Source organism: Scyliorhinus torazame, chromosome 10, assembly GCF_047496885.1.
Source record: "Scyliorhinus torazame isolate Kashiwa2021f chromosome 10, sScyTor2.1, whole genome shotgun sequence".
Taxonomy (NCBI): domain Eukaryota; kingdom Metazoa; phylum Chordata; class Chondrichthyes; order Carcharhiniformes; family Scyliorhinidae; genus Scyliorhinus; species Scyliorhinus torazame.
In genome coordinates this window covers 92764782-92785462 of record NC_092716.1, presented here as the reverse complement: position 1 = coordinate 92785462, position 20681 = coordinate 92764782, and the positions used below count along the sequence as shown (strand labels likewise).

General features: G+C 49.3%; 1 protein-coding gene across 2 annotated transcripts in view; it reads right to left on the bottom strand.

Annotated features, from left to right (window-relative positions):
* Positions 1–20681, bottom strand: part of LOC140430760 (probable D-lactate dehydrogenase, mitochondrial) — a 90549-nt gene that overhangs the window by 8644 nt on the left and 61224 nt on the right. Inside the window, exons 8-10 of one of the 2 annotated variants that reach the window (XM_072518439.1) lie at positions 5189–5316; positions 5009–5099; positions 2897–3008 (exon numbers count right to left, since the gene is read on the bottom strand). In XM_072518439.1, the coding sequence (XP_072374540.1) occupies positions 2897–3008; positions 5009–5099; positions 5189–5316 (331 nt within the window). The remainder of the gene's footprint in view (positions 1–2896; positions 3009–5008; positions 5100–5188; positions 5317–20681) is intronic. The other variant, XM_072518440.1, reaches the window with a different exon arrangement.

Sequence of the window (20681 nt, the reverse complement as noted above, 5' to 3'; positions counted from 1 at the left end):
TAATCACCCCAGGGAGTGGCGTCTGTTCCTAGGCAGGAGATACGTAGGGGAGTAGGTGCAGCCATATGGCTCCTGTACTGCTGTATAATTCTTCTTATTAATAAATCCCTCTGCAGGGCAGCATGGTGGCGCAGTGGGTTAGCCCTGCTGCCTCACGCGCCGAGGTCCCAGGTTCGATCCTGGCTCTGGGTCACTGTGGAGTTTGCACATTCTCCCCGTGTTTGCGTGGGGTTCATCCCCACAACCCAAAAATGTGCAAGCTATGTGGACTGGTGACGCGAAATTGCCCCTTAATTGGAAAAAATGAATTGGGTAATCTAAATTTAAAAAAATAAAATAAATCCCTCTGTGTTTCTGATGAAGTCTGTGAAAGTGCATCATTACATGTGGGCACTCCCCTGTCACACACTAATACCTATCAAATGGGCGGCACAGTGGCGCAGTGGTTAGCACTGCTGCCTAAGGTGCTGAGAACCCAGGTTCGATCCCGGCCCTGGGTCACTGTCTGTGTGGAGTTTGCACATTCTCCCCGTGTCTGCATGGGTTTCACCCCCACAACCCAAAGATGTGGGGCGAGATTCTCCGACCCCCCGCCGGGTCGGAGAATCGCCAGGGGCTGGCGTGAATCCCGCCCCCGCCGGTTGCCGAAGTCTCCGGCACCGGGTATTCGGCGGGGGCGGGAATCGCGCCGCGCCGGTTGGCGGGCCCCCCCACGCGATTCTCCGGCCCGGACGGGCCGAAGTCCCACCGCTAAAATGCCTGTCCCGCCGGCGTAGATTAAACCACCTACCTTACCGGTGGGACAAGGCGGTGCGGGCGGGCTCTGGGGTCCTGGGGGGGGCGCGGGGCGATCTGGCTCCGGGGAGTGCCCCCACGGTGGCCTGGCCTGCGATCGGGGCCCACCGATCCGCGGGCGGGCCTGTGCCGTGGGGGCACGCTTTCTCTTCCGCCTTCCCCACGGTCTCCACCATGGCGGAGGCGGAAGAGACTCCCTCCAATGCACATGCGCGGGAATGCCATCAGCGGCCGCTAACGCTCCCGCGCATGCGCCGCCCGGAGATGTCATTTCCGCGCCAGCTAGCAGGGCACCAAAGGCCTTTTCCGCCAGCTGGCGGGGCGGAAATTCGTCCGGCGCCGACCTAGCCCCTTAAGGTTGGGGCTCGGCCCCCAAAGATGCGGAGCATTCCGCACCTCTGGGGCGGCGCGATGCCCGACTGATTTGCGCCGTTTTGGGCGCCAGTCGGCGGACATCGCACCGTTTCCGGAGAATTTCGCCCATGAATGGAAGGTGGATTGGCCACGCTAAATTACCCCTTAATTGGAAAAAAATAATTAGGTACTCTAAATTTATGGAAAAAAAACTAATAACTATCAAAGCAGACAGATTTCGGGAATTGGCAAACCTGGACACCTCTACAGCCAATGTGCACATTTCATATTGTAAGCGTCTTGGGGGAAAGTCAAACTGAAATTACATGTAGCAGGGCCCAACAATCTGCATCATTGGCATTGCATAAGTCTTTTCATCCCAGCTCCAAGCAGCTGAAGCACAGATCATCTTGTGAAATTCAACCTATGATTATTTGGGATTAGTTTTACAAACCATTACTTTCCACCACTGTGTCCGTTGCTGAACTGGAGTAATCCACTTCAACACTGAGATCACAGTTCAACAGATCACAACACACTTTGGAAAATGCAATTTTCTTCTCTTGAGGGAAATCAGGTACTGCAACATCAGAGACAAGGTGACTTATTGTGTACCGACTCAACCTTCTTTCAGCATCCACTAAGAGAATCTGATCGGATCTTCTCCTTTGATGGAGGGGAATATTACCATGATAACGGGCTCTACATTAACAGAGATGATCCGAGCAGACATGCTAGTTTTGACATCAATGAAACAGAGATTTCTAAGAAGGGTTGAAATGATGGAAACAAATTATTTGTAAATGTGCAACTCCCACCCTAGGGGACGGTGACTAAGGATGAGGTCAGGAAAGTAATTCACAGCCTGAGGAGGGCACCTTGAGTGTGAGAAATTGAGTAAAATCCATAAATGGGCCCAACAGTGGCAGATAAAATTTAATAAGTAAATTAATGGCATTGAAAAGTTACAAGGGCCAATGATCATTCTATATACTCTAACTGAAGAGTGTTATTGCTAAATAAATAGAATATAAACAGTGCTCTAATCACCTTAAGTGCTGTGTCCTGTTTTGGGTAGCATAGAGAACCGGGATGCTGGTCCTGAGTATCACAATACTCCAAAAACCCTGCACTCTTCCAGCGCTGGCCTCTAGTTCTCTCTGATTTTCTTTGCTCCACCTGCTGGTGGCTGTGCCTTTAACTGTCTAGGCCCTAAGCTCTGGAATTCCCTCTCTAAATATCTCTGCATTCCACCTCTCCTACCTCCTTCAGCATGCACCTTTGATCAAGCTTTATGTATCTGTCCTAAGATCTCTTTCTCTAGCTCTTTGTCAATGTATTTGTAAAGTGCCTCAAGATGTTTTACTACCTTCAAGATGCTGTATAAATGCCAGTTGTTACTGTGAGAGAAAGGTCTGAATAGTACAGATAAGGTCAATTGTTAGCACAAGATAATTAGTTATGACAGTTGGATAGGGCGCATAGCTTAAAACACATGAAAGATTAATTTAGAAATGGCTTTTTATGCAAAAAGTGACCAATATTTGAAATGGGCTCCCAGGGAGGGTAAGAGGCAAAAGGCTTTGATAAACTTAAGGGCCAGTTGGATGACCTGACAGAATTGCAAAGTTTTTATTATTGCTAAAGATGATTGAGTTAAAATAGGCCAATGACATCTGTCGCCTGTATTTAGATTTGACCTTGCCTATACTATTGTTGCATATGTTCGAAGACAATATCGCTGTACCTGGCTAATCTATCCGTGAACTCTTTCACTCTCCTCCCTTCATCCTCACACTCTGGGTTCATAAACATGAAGCAGTGGAAGTTGCCATCTCCTACGTGGCCGACAATAGGTCCTTGAGTTGAACAAAACAAATGGTGAGATGTTTCAGAACAGATGCAAAGAAAATATTCCAGAAAACAAAAATGCATTTAATTATAAAAACAAAATACTGCAGGTGCTGCAAATCTGAAATAAAAATAGAAAATGCTGGGAAACCCAGCAGGTCTGATAGCATCTGTGGAGAGTTAACATTTCGAGTCCGTATGAAACTGAGGAACCTCTAAGAGGAGCCATACATACTCAAAACGTTAACTCTGTTTCTCTCTCCACAGATGTTGCCTGAACTGCTACATTTTCTCAGCATTTTCTGTTTTTATTGTGCACTTAAAACATTGGCCATTTGAAGACCTAACCACATTCAATCATATCCAATAAGCTTAGAATAAGTTACCGAAAGGAGCCACAGTTTAAACCATGCCAGTCAGAAGTCTAAGCACTTCTCTTCCCTTTGCTATTCCCTTTAAAACACAGAAACATTCATCAATTCAGCCCCTCGAGTTTGCTCTAGCATTCAGTTATATCATGAAAATTACCTCAAGGTTTCTTACCCTTTTTCTATCTATCTATTGAAATTACTTAACTAACAGAAGTCTACCCATCTCAGTCTTCAAGCCTTAATTATCCTTTTTTAAAGAATACATTCCAGATTTCCAATATCCTGTTTGTGGAAAATGTGCTTCCTGATTTTGGTCACAAAGGGCCCAGCTCTAATTTTAAAATAAAGCCCTCTTGTTCTGGATTTCCACACCAGATGAAATAGTTTCAGTGATCTGCTCTAGAAAATCCTTTTATCATTTTACAGACCTCAATTTGATCAGCTCTCAAAATATCAATAAAATGATGGGGAAGTTGCTACGTTTCTACGTTTTCCCCCTCTTTTTATTACGATACTGATCAATGTAAGTTTCTTTTAAAAAATGAAACAGGTATTAGAATCATAGAATCCCTACAGTGTAGAAGGAGGCCATTCGGCCCACCGAGTCTGCACGTGCCTTTGCTCCGATAGAGCACCCTGCCTAGGCCCAATTCCCCGCAAACCCACCCAACCTTTGGGCAATATTAGCATGGCCAATCCACCTAACCTGCACATCTTTGGACTGTCGGAGGAAACTGGAGAACCCGGAGGAAACCCACGCAGAAGGTGAATGTGGGAGAATGTGCAAATTCCACAGAGTCACCCAAGGCTGGAATTGAACATGGGTCCCTGGTGCTGTGAAGCAGCAGTGCTAAGCATTGTGCCACCTTGCTGCCCAAGGTTAGGTTTCACATATTTCTAATGTGCAATTGTGGCTGAACAATCACTTCCCATTGTAACGTCTCCACTATACTGCCTCCCACTCCTGAGGCAGTGAGATCGTCTGCACTGCATGTTTCATCACCAATGCCATTCTGTGAGTACCCGACAGGATATGTGCAAATGTCTGGTAGGAATGAGCAACAATCTGAGAAACAGAAGTGTGTTGCCTTACCCTGCACTGTACTGAGAGTCGTCAGTCAGTCTATTTAACAGATTATCTCCTGAAATAAAGTCACAGAGTGACCCAGGAGATAAAACATGCAGTACCCAATGTGACATTGAGTACCAACATAGAATCATAGAATCCCTACAGTGCAGAAAGAGGCCATTTGGCCCATTGAGTCTGTACTGACCCTCTGAAAGAGCACCCGACCCCGGCCTACTCCCCTGCCCCATCCTCGTAATCCCACCCAACCTTTCGACACTAAGTGGCAATTTAGCATGGCCAATCCAGCTAACCTGCACATCTTTGACTGTGGGAGGAAACCAGAGGAAACCCATGCAGACACGGGGAGAGCGTATAAACTGTACACAATCACCCAAGGTCAAAATCAAACCTGTGTCCCTGGCGCTATGAGACAGCAGTGCTAACCACTGACCCACTGTGGGGCCTAGCAGTAGCTCATACTGATCCCAGCTAAGATGTAAAGTCCAGCAGCAGATGCGGGAATCACAATGGTTAGTACAGGTAAATCCTATCATTAGTTACAGCTAACCTGTTAGATTTGACCTCACCAAGTCTTCTTTCGTAGCCATGATGATTTCAGGTAGCTGAGATATTGGGACGCACACATCTGTGGAATAACCCTTCGGAATAAAGGAGATTTTGTCTCTTAGTTCAACTAGCTTGAAAAGATTGTTTGAAGTTCTTGAAATAAAGACCAGAGCCACCTTACCTCATAGCCTGGGTACAGGGCCCGAGCAGCGTACCACGCACTGTGTCGCGCTTGCCACAGTTTGTTCCGGCTTTCTTGATCCTTTGCCCAAGCAAATTCAGAGCCATTGTTCATCTTCACTATTTCCTCTGTAAGGGAACCAAAATCAATCAGGGTGGCAATCCAACAAAGAAATATGGGCAGAAATACCAAACTGGATGAAGGGATGAAGAGTAGTTTTACTGTCCTGCTTGACGTTATTTTAACAGAAGAAAAAGCAAAAACATTAAATACATCCAGACCCCAATCACAACTTTAGATAAATTTACAAACACCTGTAAAAGTCACAGTAATGGGACAGGAAGTGTCCTGTTGATGGTAGTCTCAGTGTAAACCTGCCTCAGACACTTTGAACAGTCTTTGTCAGCCCAGAGGGGGTTGCATTGTACAATAAAGCCACTGGTACAATGGATGTGGACACTGCATCAGTACCAAAGCAACATTTTATTTTGCTCCATGTTTGTATGCAGCAACAGATGGCAGTGTGGTGACTTAGTGCCGCTGGTATTATCCCCTTCCTGTGTCGCTGTAGTTTGACTTGCAACGAAAATAGGTGTGTTTTTAAAAATCTATTTTACCCATTGGCTCACCCCCACTACCTCTCAATGCTTATGAACATAATGTAAAGAAATCCCATTTACCAACGCTGAAAATTATGGCAGGGCTTCGTATGATTGAATATTAAAAGTGTGACAAAGCCTTCTGCAACCCAGCTCAAGTGAAGGAAACATTGTCGAGATATAAAACAAATGAAAAAGGATTATAAAATAGGAAAAATTTTATTTCAGCATTAACCCACATTCACTTCAGTGATTCATTCTTCAATAATTTTGTAGGAGTGGGTGGTGATGTATGCTTAAAAATCGTGTCCTCGTTTGAATGGCGAGTGTGTTTATGTGACATTGAAGAGGTATAAATATAACAGAGATATGGCTATGGCCAAGGTTGTATAACTTTTCTAATAAAAAGTAGATGAAGTCGGAACAAAACATTCCAGGTTTCCTTCATAGCATCTTCAAAAAAAGAGAGGATTGTCCATGCTTACAATGGTTGACAAAAATTGTTTTACAAGATTTAGATCAGAAATTCCAATGGAACTATTCAAAGGTTTGGAGTGTTCCATTGTCAGGAGACATGGAAATTAGGAGGAGTAGGCCATTCGACCCTTCGAGCCGACTCCGCCATTCAACGTGATCATGGCTGATCCTCAATCTCAATGCCATATTCCCGCTTTCCCCACATACCCCTTGATGTTATTAAATTTTTTTAAAAATCTATCTCTTTCTTGAATACATTCAGTGACTTGGCTTCCACAACCTTCTATGATAGAAAATTCCACAGGTTCACTACTCTTTGAGTGAAGAAATCTTTCCTCATCTCAGTCCTAAATGGTCTACTCCGTATTCGGAGAATGTGTCCCCTGGTTCCTCAATCAGGGAAAACATCCTCCCTGCATCCGTCCGTCCATCCCTACAAAACTTTTATATATCTTTCAATCAGATCTCCTCCCATCCTTCTAAACTATAGTGAATATGGATACAGTAGAAGCAATCTCTCCTCTTAGGACAGTCCTGCCCACTCCGACATCAGCCTTGTGAACCTCAGCTGCACTCCCTCTATGGCAGGTATAGCCTTTCTCGGGTAGAGTGACCACAATTGCATGCAATACTCCCGGTGTGGTCTCATCAAGGCCCTGTACAACTGCAGGAAGGCATCCCTACTTCTGAACTTAAATACTCTTTAAATGAAGGCCAACATACCATTTGGCTTCTTAATTGTTTGCTGAACCTGCCTCTCCACTTTCATTGACTAGTGTACAAGGACATCTAAATCCCTAAGTACATCCACACTTCCCAATATATACCATTAAATAATACTCTTCCTTTCTGTTTTTCACACCAAACTTCACATTTAGTTGCATTGTACTGCATCTGGCATGCGTTTTCCTACTCACTCAACTTGTCTAAATCACCTAGAAGCCTCATTGCATCTTTCTCATAACTCACAATTCTGCCCTTCATGTTCTGGTTCAGCATCTTCTGCAAGCGAATGAGTCTCCATGGAGTGCAGCTGTCAATTAAATCTCAAGCAGCCCATCACTCCTAAAATAAGCACGTAGAAAAAACCTTCATGTGACATATGTCGGGCTTCCGGTGGCGACAAGTGGATGGAGGTCGCACGTTGGGTGGCTCCTGCTGGTTTTTGGCTCTTCGCATACAGTTTTTGGAGAGAATTTGGTGTGATTATTTGTGGGCAAGTCCATGGCAACCAAAGGATGTTGATAATCCAGAAAAAGAATCAGGGGAAAAAGAGGGCAAGAAGGGCGGCACGTGGCACAGTGGTTAGCATTGTTGCCTATGGCGCTGAGGACCCGGGTTCGAATCCCGGCCCTGGATCACTGTCCATGTGGAGTTTGCACATTCTCCGCGTGTCTGCGTGGGTTTCACTGACACAGCCAAAGATGGACAGGTTAGGTAGATTGGCCACGCTAAATTGCCCCTTAATTGGAAAAAAAATAATTGGATACCCTGAATGTACTTTAAAAAAGAGGGCGTGCAAAAGTCCGCCGGCAAGTTTGGAGGGGGGGGGGGAGGAGTCCAGCAGGAGGAAAGATGGCGGGTGCAGGTTTGTCAAGCACCCATTACAGTGGATAAGCTGGCCGAAGTGAAGGCGGGGAGTTTGAGTGGTTGTTTTTTTAAGCACTTTGACAAGCATCGCACAGAGATGACGGAGGCTTGGCAAAGACGTCAACAGAGGTGGGGGAGCAAGGAGAGAGGTGTTGGAGGGAGTGGAGGAGGCATTGTCGCGGCACAGCGACCAATTCACCTCGATGGGTGAGGAGCTGCGGAGGGTGGTGGAGAGTAACAAAAGGCTGAGAATCCAAGTGGAGGACCTGGAGAACAGGTCACAAAGGCAGAATTTAAGGATTGTGGGACTGCCTCAGGGGCTGGAGGTCGATGGAGTATTTTGCGGAGATGTTCGGCAAGTTGATGGGGGAGGAGGAGGACCCTTCCCTCTATGAGTTGGACAGGGCTCACAGGTCACTCCGGCTGAAACCAAACGCGAATGAGCCACCGAGAGCTAGTATTCTTCCACTGCTATCAGGTGACAAAAATGTGAAGATGGGTGAAGCTCAATTGAGAGGTGAGATGGAGAGGCGGTGGTATTCATATATACCAGGATCTTACGGCGTAGCTGGTGACAAGGCGGGTGGCATTTGGTTGGGCGAAGGCGGCGGTGTATAAAAGCAACGTGAGGTTTGGGGTGGTCTACCTGGCAAAGCTGGGAGTCACATTCAACTCCAAGAACGGCGGAGGAGTTTGTGAATGCTGAAGGACAGGGACTGAAATTAGTTTCATGGAATCATAGAATTTACAGTGCGCAAGGAGGCCATTCGGCCCATCGAGTCTGCACCGGCCCTTGGAAAGAGCACCATACCTAAGCCGTACACCTCCACCCCATCCCCGCAACCCGACAACCCCACCCACCCCCTTTTTAGACATTAAGGGTAATTTAGCATGGCCAATCCAGCTAACCTGCACATCTTTGGACTGTGGGAAGAAACCGGAGCACCTGGAGGAAACCCATACGGGGAGAACGTGCAGACTCTGCACAGACAGTGACCCAAGCCGGGATTCGAACCTGGGACCCTGGAGCTGTGAAGCGACAGTGCTAACCACTGTGCTACCGTGCCACCCACTAAAGCCTCACCTGGTCTTTGGTGCTGTTAATCTTTTTTCTATATTTTTATCTTCTCCTTTTTCTTTTTGTTTGTTTATCCCCTGCTTAACTTGTATTTGGGAGGGGATGGTTGGGGGGCTTTGGAGTGATTGGTTGGGATTTGCTTCTTTTGGGTTTGAGAGATTACTGTGCTGGGAGTTTGGAAGGTTTGGTGTGCGGGGTGTTGATGTTGTTTTTGTGAATAGTGGGGGAATGGGGATGATACTGGGTGAGGGGGTTCGAGCGGAAGTGGCTGGAGGTTTATTAGGAGGAGGGGAGGGGTAGGGGCTGGATGGTGACTGGGGGAGTGCTGTGTCCCGCCTATTGGACGAGGCCAGGAGTCGCGGTTATGACTGATACGAGGGGTGGGGAGGGAGAGAGAGTGGTGAGGCCCCCCCAGCCCAAGTGGTGACGTGGATCGTGTGAGGGCTGGGGGAACCGGTGAAGTGAAAGGGAGTTTTCTTGTATTTGAAGAACTTGACAGCCGACATGGTGCAGTTGCAAGAGACCAACTTGAGGGTGAAGGACCAGGTGAGGCTTTGATAGTAGAGCCTGCAAGGGGGAGGGGGGGGGGGGTGATTCTGATGGGTAAGAGGGTGAGGTTCCAGATGGCGAAGGTGTTGGCCGATCGGGGGGGCATGTAGGTATGCTATAGTAACAGGTGCTTTGGAGGTTGGTGGTGTTGGTTAGCGTATACGGCCTGAATTGGGAAGTCGTAGGATTCATGGAGAAGATGTTGGCTGTCATACCAAATCTGCATATGCACCAGTTAATACTGAGCGGGGGGACTTGAATACAGTGTTGGATCCTAAGGTGGATAGGTCCAGGTCGTGTTTGCTGACCCCCTCAGGAGAGGTGAAGGTGTTGGCTGCGTTTATGAGGGAGATGGGATGGGTGGACCCATGGAGGTTTCTGCACATAGGGGATAGGGAGTACTCATTCTTTTCGCCAGTACACAATGTGCATTCAAGGATTGATTTTTGTTTTGAGAGGGAAGACACTGTTAGCCGGGGTGACGAAGGCAGAATATTCTGTGATCGTTATCTCGGACCATGCTCCACATTGGGTGGATGTGGTCCTGGAGAAGGGGCAGGCACAGAGGCTTGCGTGGAAGTTGGACGTGGGGTTGTTGGCAGACTCAAATTTCTGTATCAAAATGGGAAAGAAGATTGAGGATTACATGGATTCAATAGGAATGGGGAGGTTTCGCCATCAGTGATATGGGAAGTGTTGAAAGCAGTGGTGAGGGGCGAGGTCATCTCATTTAAGGCTCAGATGGGCAGAGAGGCAAGAGAGGAGCGGCAGCAGTTGTTGGAGGAGATTTTGGAGGTGGATGGAAGGTATGCCGAGGATCCGATTCCGGATCTTCTGGTGAGGAGGAAGGAGCTATAGGCGAGGTTTGACATTGCGTCCACGGGAAAGGCGGTTTGGAGTTGAGGCGGGCAAGGGGGCCGTGTATGAAAATGGGGAGAAGGCCAGCCCCTTGTTGGCGGGTCAGCTCCACCGACAGGCAGCTGCGAGAGCAATTGTTCGGGTCCGGAATGGTACAACAGAGCTAGTGGTGGCACCGGTGCAGGTGAACAAGGCATTTGAAGAGTTCTATAAGAATTAGTATACATCAGAGCCTCCGGATTGAGTCAGACATAAGGGAGATTTTGGGGGGATTGGAGTGCCCAGAAGTAGGAGAGGGCAGGATTGGAGAAGCCAATGGGGGTGGAAGAAGTGCAGGTAGCAAGAGGGAAAATGCAGACGGGTAAGCCACCGCGGCCGGATGGTTTCCTGGCACAGTTTTATAGAAAGTTTATGGATACGTTGCCGCCATTGTTGGTGGAGATGTTTGAGGAAATGGTGGCGAAGGGGGCATTGCCAGATACAATGGGACAGGCATCCATTTCATTGTTGCTTAAGAAGGGCAAGGACCCGGTGAAGTGTGGATCGTATTGGCCTATATCTTAGTTGAATGTGGATGCCAAGATATTGGTGAAGGTGCTGCCGTTTAGGTTGGAGGAGTGCTTCCCGAAGGTGACTGGGGAGGATCAGATGGGGTTCATAAAGGGCAGGCAGTTGTTGCCAAATGTGCAATGTCTGTTGAATGTGGTGCTTTCTCCGGCAGAAAGGAAGAGTTGGAGGTGGTGGTTGCACTGGATGCGAAGAAGGCGTGTCGAGTGGAACTATTTGTTTGCGGCGTTGGAGAAGTTTGTGATTGGGCCTAAGTCTGTGGCATGGGTGAAATTGCTGGATATGGATCCGATGGCTTGGTGCGGACAAATGAGATGAATCCAGGGTACTTTCCATTGCATCGGGGAACGAGGCAGGGGTGTCCCTTGTCCCCCCTTCTGTTAGTGCCGGCCATAGAGCCCTTGGCCATTGCGCTCAGGTGCTCGGATAAATGAAGGGGGATAGTGAGGGGGGGTGGAGCATAGGGTGTCCCTGTATGCGGATGATTTTTTGATGTATATCTCTAACCCAGGCTCTTCAGTAGGGACATTTGGGGCTTTGTCAGAACATAAGTTAAATTTGGGAAAAAGTGAGCGTTTTGTGGTGTCTTCTTTAGTGGGGGGATTGGGGTAGGGGTGTTGCCATTTCGGGTGCCAACAACCTACTTTAGGTCTTTGGGAGTGCAGGTGGCTTGGGGTTGGGCCCGGCTCTGTAAGTTGAATTTTTTGAGTCTGGTGGGCAGGTTCAAAGCGGAGTTATTGAGGTGGGCCAGTGAGGTGGGCTGGTTTAGCTCAGTGGGTTAAACAGCTGGCATGTTGCGCAGAACAATTCCCATTTCAGCATCTCCGAACAGGCGCCGGAATGTGGCGACTAGGGGCTTTTCACAGTAACTTCATTGAAGCCCACTTGTGACAATAAGCGATTATTATTATTATTCCCCTATCATTGGCTGGCCAAGTGCAGGCGGTTAAAGTGAACATTTTGCCGCAGATTTTATTTTTATTTCAGTGCTTGTTCTTCAGCACCATATCAGCGATCTTGCATGTGGATTTAGAGCCCAGTCTTCTGGGAGTCATATTCGGGGTGTCAGACTTGTCGGAGTTGCAGATGGGAGCGGGGCAGATGTTTTAGCCTTTGCCTCGTTGATCGCTCACATGTGGATTCTGTTGGCGTGGAGGTCAGCTTCTCCACCCTGTGCCTCGGTATGGCTGGGGAATTTAATGGAGCTCTCGCACTTAGAAAAGGTGACATTTGCTTGAGAGGGGTGAGTGAGGGGTTCCATAAAAGGTGGGGTTTGTTTATACTACATTTTCACAGAGCTGGTTACCGTCAACTGCTAGGGGGAGGGGAGGGGGCAAGGTGGGTGTGGATTCAGGGGTTGGTGCTGGGTTTATTTTGTTTTGCAATGTTATGTGTGTTAAATGTAAAAATTTGAATAAAAATACTTTTTAAAAAAGTGACACATGTCTGGGAGGACAACCTAGAATTAAAAGACCTGAATGCGAGGTTGACATCCTGTGGGATACCTGCGTCTGGTGGATAGATGTGGCAGCTCTTCATCACACACATCGTAGGAGCCTATAAACCCCTCCTGTTGTGTAGGACTAATCACCCTATCGATTGATATGAAGACGGTTACAGCTACGGAAGGAGGATTCACAACGTCATTTGCAAAACTTTGAACCAGCCTCTAAGTCCTTTCGCTGTTCTCCAATTAGACAGTATGAGGATAAAAAGGCAAAAACATCTCTGCATGTTTACATTAAGAAGCCTCAAGCCGGAGTAAAGATCATCAGAATTATTTTTTTCTCACAGGGTAGTAAATATAGAATCATAGGTCCTGTGAACAGAATTGAGGAATGGAAAAGGAGGCCGGTCGTTGATGGGAGTTGTTTATAGCTGTCCAGAGACCTAGGATCAAATAGTGGGATAAATAAACATGGAACTCAGAGAAGCTTGCTCTAAAAAACAGAGTCATTATAATGGGAGACTTTCATTTTCATAGAAACCAGGAGAAGCAGAATAGCTCAAGTCACAAAGGCCGTGAAATGAGAGAATTCAGGTCAGTTTTCTGGAAGAATAGGCACCTGCAGCAGCTGTCAGGCCACTAATCGACCTGGGGTGGGCTTTTCTCACCGAGATGTTATGTTCTTCGTCTCTTTAACGTAAACATGCCAATCGTACACAAGGATTGGTAAAACAATAATGTGGGTTCTTTATAAACAGAAAAAGAACAGAAGTCACTCTGTTTTGTATGTCTGATTTCTAACACAGCTGCTTGCAGATTGACTACAAGTCATGTGACTAATACATCACATCCGGTCAAAGTGAGGACTTTTTCTTTATTAATTCCTGGGATGTGGACATCGTTGGCCAGACCAGCATTTAGTGCCCATCCCTAATTGCCCTTGAGAAGGTGTTGGTGAGCTGCATTTTTGAACCACTGGAGTCCATATGGTGTAAGTACACGGACAGTGCTGTTATAGAGGATACTGTCCCAGCAGCATTGAAGGAACGGCTGATATATTTCCAAGACAGGCTGGTGAATGGCTTAGAGGGGAACTTCCAGATAGTGGTGATCCCATGTGTTTGCTGCTGCCCCTGTCCTTCTAAATGGTAGCGGTCGTGGGTTTGGAAGGTGCTGCCGAAGGAGCATTGGTGAGTTCAAGGAGTGCATCTTCCACAATGGTACACACTGCTGCCACTGTGTGTCAGTGGGTGAGTCAATGTTTGTGGATGGGGTGCCACGGTTCACCGTGGTTAGCACTGTTGCCTCACAGCACCAGGGATCCGGGTTTGATTCCGGCCTTGCGTGACTGTGTGGAGTTTACATGTTCTCCCTGTGTCTGTGTGGGTTTTTTCCGGGTGCTCCGGTTTCCTCCCAAAGTCCAAAGATGTGCAGGTTAGGTGGATTGGCCACTGTACAAAATTGCCCCTTAGGGTCCAAAGTTGTGCAGGTTAGGTGGGTTTACAGGGACAGGGACTAGGGGAGTGTGCCTAGGTTAGGTGTTCTTTCCAAGGGTCGGTGTAGACTAAATAGACAAATGGCCTCCTTCTGCACTGTAGGGATTCTATGGTTCTATGGATTCAGTGATGTCAAGGGACGATTCAATGTGTAATGACTGACAGTAATTTAAGATACATGTCATCATAGCCACAACACTACTGTAGAGGAAGTGCCGCCTCCATGAACTGCTGGTCAATCAGAAGGCTGGCAGATCTGTTGGCCCAGCAGTGCCACAAGGAGCAGTGGCCACTGCTGGAACTACAAGCATCTCCAAAGATAAGACACCAATGGAGCCTGGGCTTAAAGGTAAGTCCAGGGTCTCACTGGGGTCAGGCTGACAGGCATTGGCAAGAGCGGTGGGGGAGAGGGGATATGATTGTCCAGGCGGAACCAGAAGGAGATGAAGGGGAAACTCAGAGGCAAGAATTATGTTGGGGGCTCTGATGGGCAGAAGGTGCCTAAAAAGGAGGCACCACCTCCTTGCCCCTCCCCTTGCGGGAGTCGTTGCCTGGCATCCCAAACAGACCAATTTGCCTGGACAGTATACTTGAACACTGTGGGAGGCATCACCACACACGCAGCAGCCAACATCCGACCACCCAGTGGATGGGGCACAGCTCCAGCGACGTGTCCACGGCCGGAGGGTGGGTGAGTGCCACGGGGAGGGGGCCATCACCTGGTCTGTTGGTTGTGAATGGGTGACTGGGGTACAGGTTCTGGGGCCCGGTGAGGGGGCCCGCTGCGGCCTGGGGTACGTAGGGAGGGCATTCCGTGTAGGGTGGTGTGGGGAAATCAATGAGGGAATAGAGGATCCCGGGGTGGGAGCCACAGCTGTTTGCCGGTCGAACACCCTCTCCCAATGCCTTAGAGATAGTGAATGCTATGGCAGGGATGTTGAACGCAGAAGTTGCCCGAGTGATGCTGGTGCTACACGATGTGGCCAGTTGCCGGAGAAGGCGCAGCAGCAGCGTCTGCAGATGCTGGAGGCAGTGGCCCATTTGCCGGACTCCGCCCCACACCCTGAGGACCTGACCGCCCATCAGGCTAGGGAGGGACCCAGAGGCAGAGTCCCGCGATGGCCCAGGGTGCACAGGCATAGCTGGTCATTCAAACAAATGACGGACAGCGCGCACCGCACGATGCTCCACCTCAAGGAGACGGTGCGACACCTGTGCCATATCCTCACGGACGTGGCACCACGTGGAGGAGGAGGACACCCGCTCCCAGTGGCCGTCAAGGTCACTGCAGCTCTGAACCTTATGCCACGGGATCATTCCAGGGCTCGAGTGAGGACCTGTGTGGTATCGCACAAGCACTGTCCACAGGTGCATCCGGCAGGTCACGAATGCCCTGTACGCCCGGGCGAAAGACTACATCATTTATGACATGGAACAGGCCCAAAAGAATGCCAGAGCAGCAGGTTTCTCCACCATCGCTGGGATGCCCCAGGTCCAGGGGGTAATAGATGCCACGCATGTTTTCCTGCGCTCACCGGTCCATCCGGGGGTGTCCTATGTTAACCAAAAGGGGTTCTACTCCCTCAACGTACAACTTGTGTGCGACCACCAGATGCAGATAATGCACGTGTGTGCCCGCTTCCCGGGGAGTGTGCATGACAGCTACATCCTAGGGCAATCGGTCATCTTCAAGGAGCACCCCAGGATGGCCGGCTGATTCTTGAGGGATAAGAGATATCCGCTGAGGACCTGGCTAATGACGCCAGTAAGGAGGCCGGAGACTGAAACGGAGACCCACTACGAGGCCCATGCAGCCACCCAGACAGTCACTGAGCAGTGCATCCTCAAGATGCGTTTCCGATGTCTCGAGCCCTCTGGAGGTGCACTGCCCGGAGGGTCACCCGCTTTGTTGTGGTCTGCTGCGTCCCCCACAACCTCACACAGCAGCGGGGCGACGAGCTGAAGGTTGCTGACAAGAAACATGTGGCCACCTCGGAGGAGGAGGACGAGGGGTTGAGGAGGCGCCGGACCAGCAGGAGCTGGAGGACGAGGCCGGGGAGGAACCTGAGGCCGAGCTGGAGGCTGCAGAGCAGGAGGCACTGCTGAGGGCCAGAATGGCCCTCATACTGGCCCGATTCACCTAGGACGTGGCCTGGTCCATAATAGAATTCTTACCCACCTGCCACTCCCATTTCCCACCCTCCCAGGGTATGTATCACATCACTCCAGGGTGGTGAGACTGTGTCGGCACTGTCCGCGGGTCACTGTCGAGGGCAGGGGGGTAATGATAACCTGCAGAGAGATGGGCACTGGTCCTCCTCAATCTATGCCATAATCTGACCCCTGTCTGCTGAGTGCTTGCTCACACACATCACCTGCACGCAGCAATGCTTTGCAGGAGATAGTGACAGAAGCTCCCTACTGGTTATGCACAAGGGTGTTTATTGTTCAATATATGCCCCCACTTGCCCGATGGTGCACGTCCCCCCCCCCCCCCCGCCCAAGCCCTCAGTGATCCTCGATGTGCTTTGCCATCCTAGCTACTACCACTACGTCTTGTTGTGTCCCCAGGATGTACATCACAGGTGGACGCAGCCAGCTGCCTACCTTGTCCCAGGCAGCGCTAGCTGCCCTGTGGCTCACCCTCCGGGAACCTCAGGGGAACAGGACATCCCTACTGGCCTCCACCGCGTCCAGGAACCTCCCCAGGCCAGCATCACTGAATCTTGGGGCCTGTTTCCTCGGCGCCATTGTTGTGAGCTGGCTTGGGTTGGCTGAACAAGTGCAGCCTAAGTGCTGCTCGCCGTTATTAGCGGGGGGCTGACGAGCGCGGTCCCAGCTAATCAGCTGGCGAGCTGCCAATCGGGGTGAGAAGCCCGTGAGGCCTCGTTAAGTGGACCAAATAACGTTGAATAGTATTGCCGGTCTCTCTGGGCCGAGTGGCGGGAAACCTGTGGCAATTCCCGCTCGCTACATCACTTGGATTCCGGAGAATCGCAATGAATATGTTTTGTAATGGTGATGGAGAAGCTAATATTATTAAAGGCCAATCCCTGAGACAGTACTGAAAGAAATAGGTCAGGAAACTTTTGCTGGGTTCGTCATGATCTTCCAAAACTCTCAATTCAAACATTGCTTACTTAGATGCCATTCGATTGCTTAAGATGGATAGAAGAGACAAATTAGGAAACTTTTGGTGTACTATTCTAACAAAAGTTTTGGAAAAATTACTAGAACCTGTTATTAGGCTCTGAGTGACTGAACACTTGATGAGCTGATTGGAATAAGCTAACGTGGATTTTATAATAATTAGATCATATCTAATGAACTAAGTTGAATGTTTTCAAGAGGTAATTAGCATGATAGGTAAGAGCGTCAATGCATGTTATTTGTATGGAATTCCAGAAGACACTCGACAAGGCTTCACGTTAAGAAACTGTGAACTAAAATCACAGTACATGGAAGTGGAAGCAAACTATTAGCTTGGATTGGGAGATAGAGATGGGAGAATGGGTATGAAATCACATTGGCAGGATGGGTCCAGTAGGTTTCTCCAGGGATCTGTACTGGGGCCATAACATTTGACCGCATAAATGACACAGATGAAGGAACAGAGAGCCAGATATCGAATGCATTCACTACTTTACAATACTTTACAGAACTCAACATTCAGTTCAACAATTTCACATTTTAACCTCTGACTTAATTTTTTTCAGACTACACTGTAGCTATTAGTGAGGATTCTGGGTGGTACGGTGGTGCAGTGGGAGCACTGCTGACTCACGGTGTTGAGGACCCAGGTTCGGTCCCGGCCCTGGGTCACTGTCCGTGTAGAGTTTGCACATTCTCTCCGTGTCTGCATGGGTCTCACCCCACAACCCAAAAAGATGTGCAAGGCAGATGAATTGTCCACGCTAAATTGTCCCTTCATTGGAAAGAAAAAGAATTGGATACTCTAAATTTTTTATTTTTTTTAATTAGTGAAGATTTTGCACTTTACTGTTCACACTTTCTCTCCACCCGTAGCTTGTTTTTTTTCCTGTCCCAGTACCATCTTCTTTTCCTTTACACCATCATCCTTTTTGTCACTTAATCTCTCCTGCCTTCCACCCTATCAGAGACCTCCCCTTTTGATCTTCCTGCCCCTCTCCCTTTTCCTGCCTCTGTACTTGTTTAAAACCTGTTACAGCTCTAACTTGCTCCAGCTCTGACAAAGGTTCATCAACCTGAACCGTTAACTATTTCACTCTCCACACACGCTGCCTGACTTGCTGGGTATTCCAACCTCCGCTGTATTGTGCTTTCACGTTACCGCAGTATATATAAGTTAGGTGGTGCAGTAAATAATGTAAATGGAAGCAGCAGGTTGTAAATGGCTATTACCAGCACAAGTGGGTGGGCAGAACGGCGACGGATAGATTTCAATGTGGATAAGTGTAACGGCATCCACTTCGCATCTAAGAGATTTACCACAGATTGTATTTAATGCTGGGAAGCTAAGACCTATGGATGGGAAAAGTGATTTAGGGATCCAACTGAAGAAATCACTAAAAGCTAAGGGCCTTGTACAAAAAAATAGTTTAATAGGTGAATAGGAACAAAGGGAGTGATGATGGTGAACATCCGAGGGTAGGCCTGGAGTGTCGCGTGACATGGGCCGGGGGCTGGCCCAAAAAGGGATATGGTTGATCGGCAGGGGAAGAGGGCGGAGAGCCCCCCAACCAGGCTGGTCACGTGGAACGTGAGGGGCCTGAATGGGCCGATCAAACGGCCATGCATGTCCGTGCGCCTGATGAGTCTGAAGACGGATGTGACTTTTTTTGCCAGAGCCGCATTTAATGATAGGCAATCAGGCAAGGTTGAGGAAAAGATGAGTAGGGCAGGTGTTCCAATCGGGACGGGACATGAAAACGAGGGGGTGGAGGTGCTGGTGAATAAGCGGGTGGCATTCGAGGTGGGAAACATTGTGGCAGATTTGGGGGGAGGTTTGTGATGGTGAATGGGAAGCTGGAGGGGATGCCGGTGGTTTTGGTAAATGTTTATGCCCCAAACTGGGACGATGTAGAGTTTATGAGACAGGTGCTGGGGAAGATTCCTGACCTGGACTCGCACCGGTTGATCATGGGAAGGGATTTTAAAGCGGTCATTGAGCCATGTTTGGATCGGTCGGTGACGTGGTGGGGAAGGAGCTGAAGGGGTTCATGGAGCGAATGGGGGGGAAGGGGGGGGTCGTACTTTTCTCATGTGCACGGGGTGTACCCCTGGATTGACTGGATAAGGCTTTGCTGGTGGGGGTGGCCGACTCGGAGTATTCGGCAATTGTGGTTTCACACCACGCGCTGAACTGGGTGGATTTGCGAGTGGACCTGGGTGGGAGGGGCAGCGCCTACAGTGGAGGCTGGATGTGGGGTTGTTAGCGGATGAGGAGGTGTGCGAGCGGGTGAGGGCTGCCATCCGGGGGTATGTGGAACTCAATGATACGGGGGAGGTCACGGCCGCTATGCTGTGGGAGGCACTAAAGGCAGTGGTTAGGGGGGAGTATGTTTCGATTCGGGTGCAAAGAGAAAAGGTGGAATGAGCAGAAATGACAAGGTTGGTGGAAGAGATCCTGAGGTTGGATAGGAGGTCCTCGGAGGCCCCGGAGATAAGGTTGTTGAAAGAGCGGCAGAGGCTCCAGATGAAGTTTGTCCATGGGGAAGGTGGTAGGGCAGTTGTGGAGGGCCACGGGGACAATGTACGAGTAAGGGGAGCAAACAAGCAGGATGCTGGCCCACCAATGTAGGAAGCAGGAGGCGGTGAGGGAGATTGGAAGAGTGAATGCCGGGATGGGAAGGGTGGTACTAGACCCAGTGGGGTGAACGGGGTGTTTGAGGAGTTTTAAAGGAAGCCATATGAGTCGGAGCCCCCAGCCGGGGGAGAGAGAATGCGGCAGGTCCTGGTTGGTTTGGAGTTTTCCAAGGTGGACGAGGACCTGGTGGAGGGACTGGGGCCCCCATTGGGTCGAGGGGGGGGGTGATGAAAAGTATGGGGGCGTTGCAGGCAGGGAAGGCCTCGAGCTCGTATGGATTCCCAGTACAGAGTTTTATAAAATGTTTGGGGGGGATCTGGGGCTGCTGCTGGTGAGGGCATATAACGAGGCTAGGGAGAGGGGGGGATCTCCCCTACACTATCACAGGTGTCCATCTTCCTGATACTGAAGAAAGGTAAGGATCTGGAGCAGTGCAAATCCTACCGTCTGACATCGTCTTTAAATGTGGATGACAAGTTGCTGACGAAGGTGTTGGCTTCGCGAATCGAGGACTGTGTCCCGGTGGTGATAGGTGAGGACCAAACAGGCTTCGTGAAGGGGAGGCAGTTGTCGGCAAATGTGAGGGGGTTACTTAACGTGATTATGATGCCCCTAGGAGGGGCAGGAAGTGGAGGCGTTAGTGGCAATGGATACAGAGAAGGCTTTCGATCGGGTGAAGTGGGAATATCTGGGGCTGTTTAGCACAGGGCTAAATCGCTGCCTTTGAAAGCAGACCAAGGCAGGCGAGCAGCACGGTTCAATTCCCGTACCAGCCTCCCCGAACAGGCGCCGGAATGTGGCGACTAGGGGCTTTTCACAGTAACTTAATTTGAAGCCTACTTGTGACAATAAGCGATTTTCATTTCATTTCATTTTCATCTGTGGGAGGTGTTGGGACGGTTTGGGTATGGGCAGGGCTTTGTGGATTGGGTCTGGTTGCCGTGTAAGGCGCAGGTAGCAAGTGTGCAGACGAACCAGGTGAGTCTGGGATATTTTGGGTTGCACCATGGGACAGGTAGGGGTGCCGGCACTTCCCGTTACTTT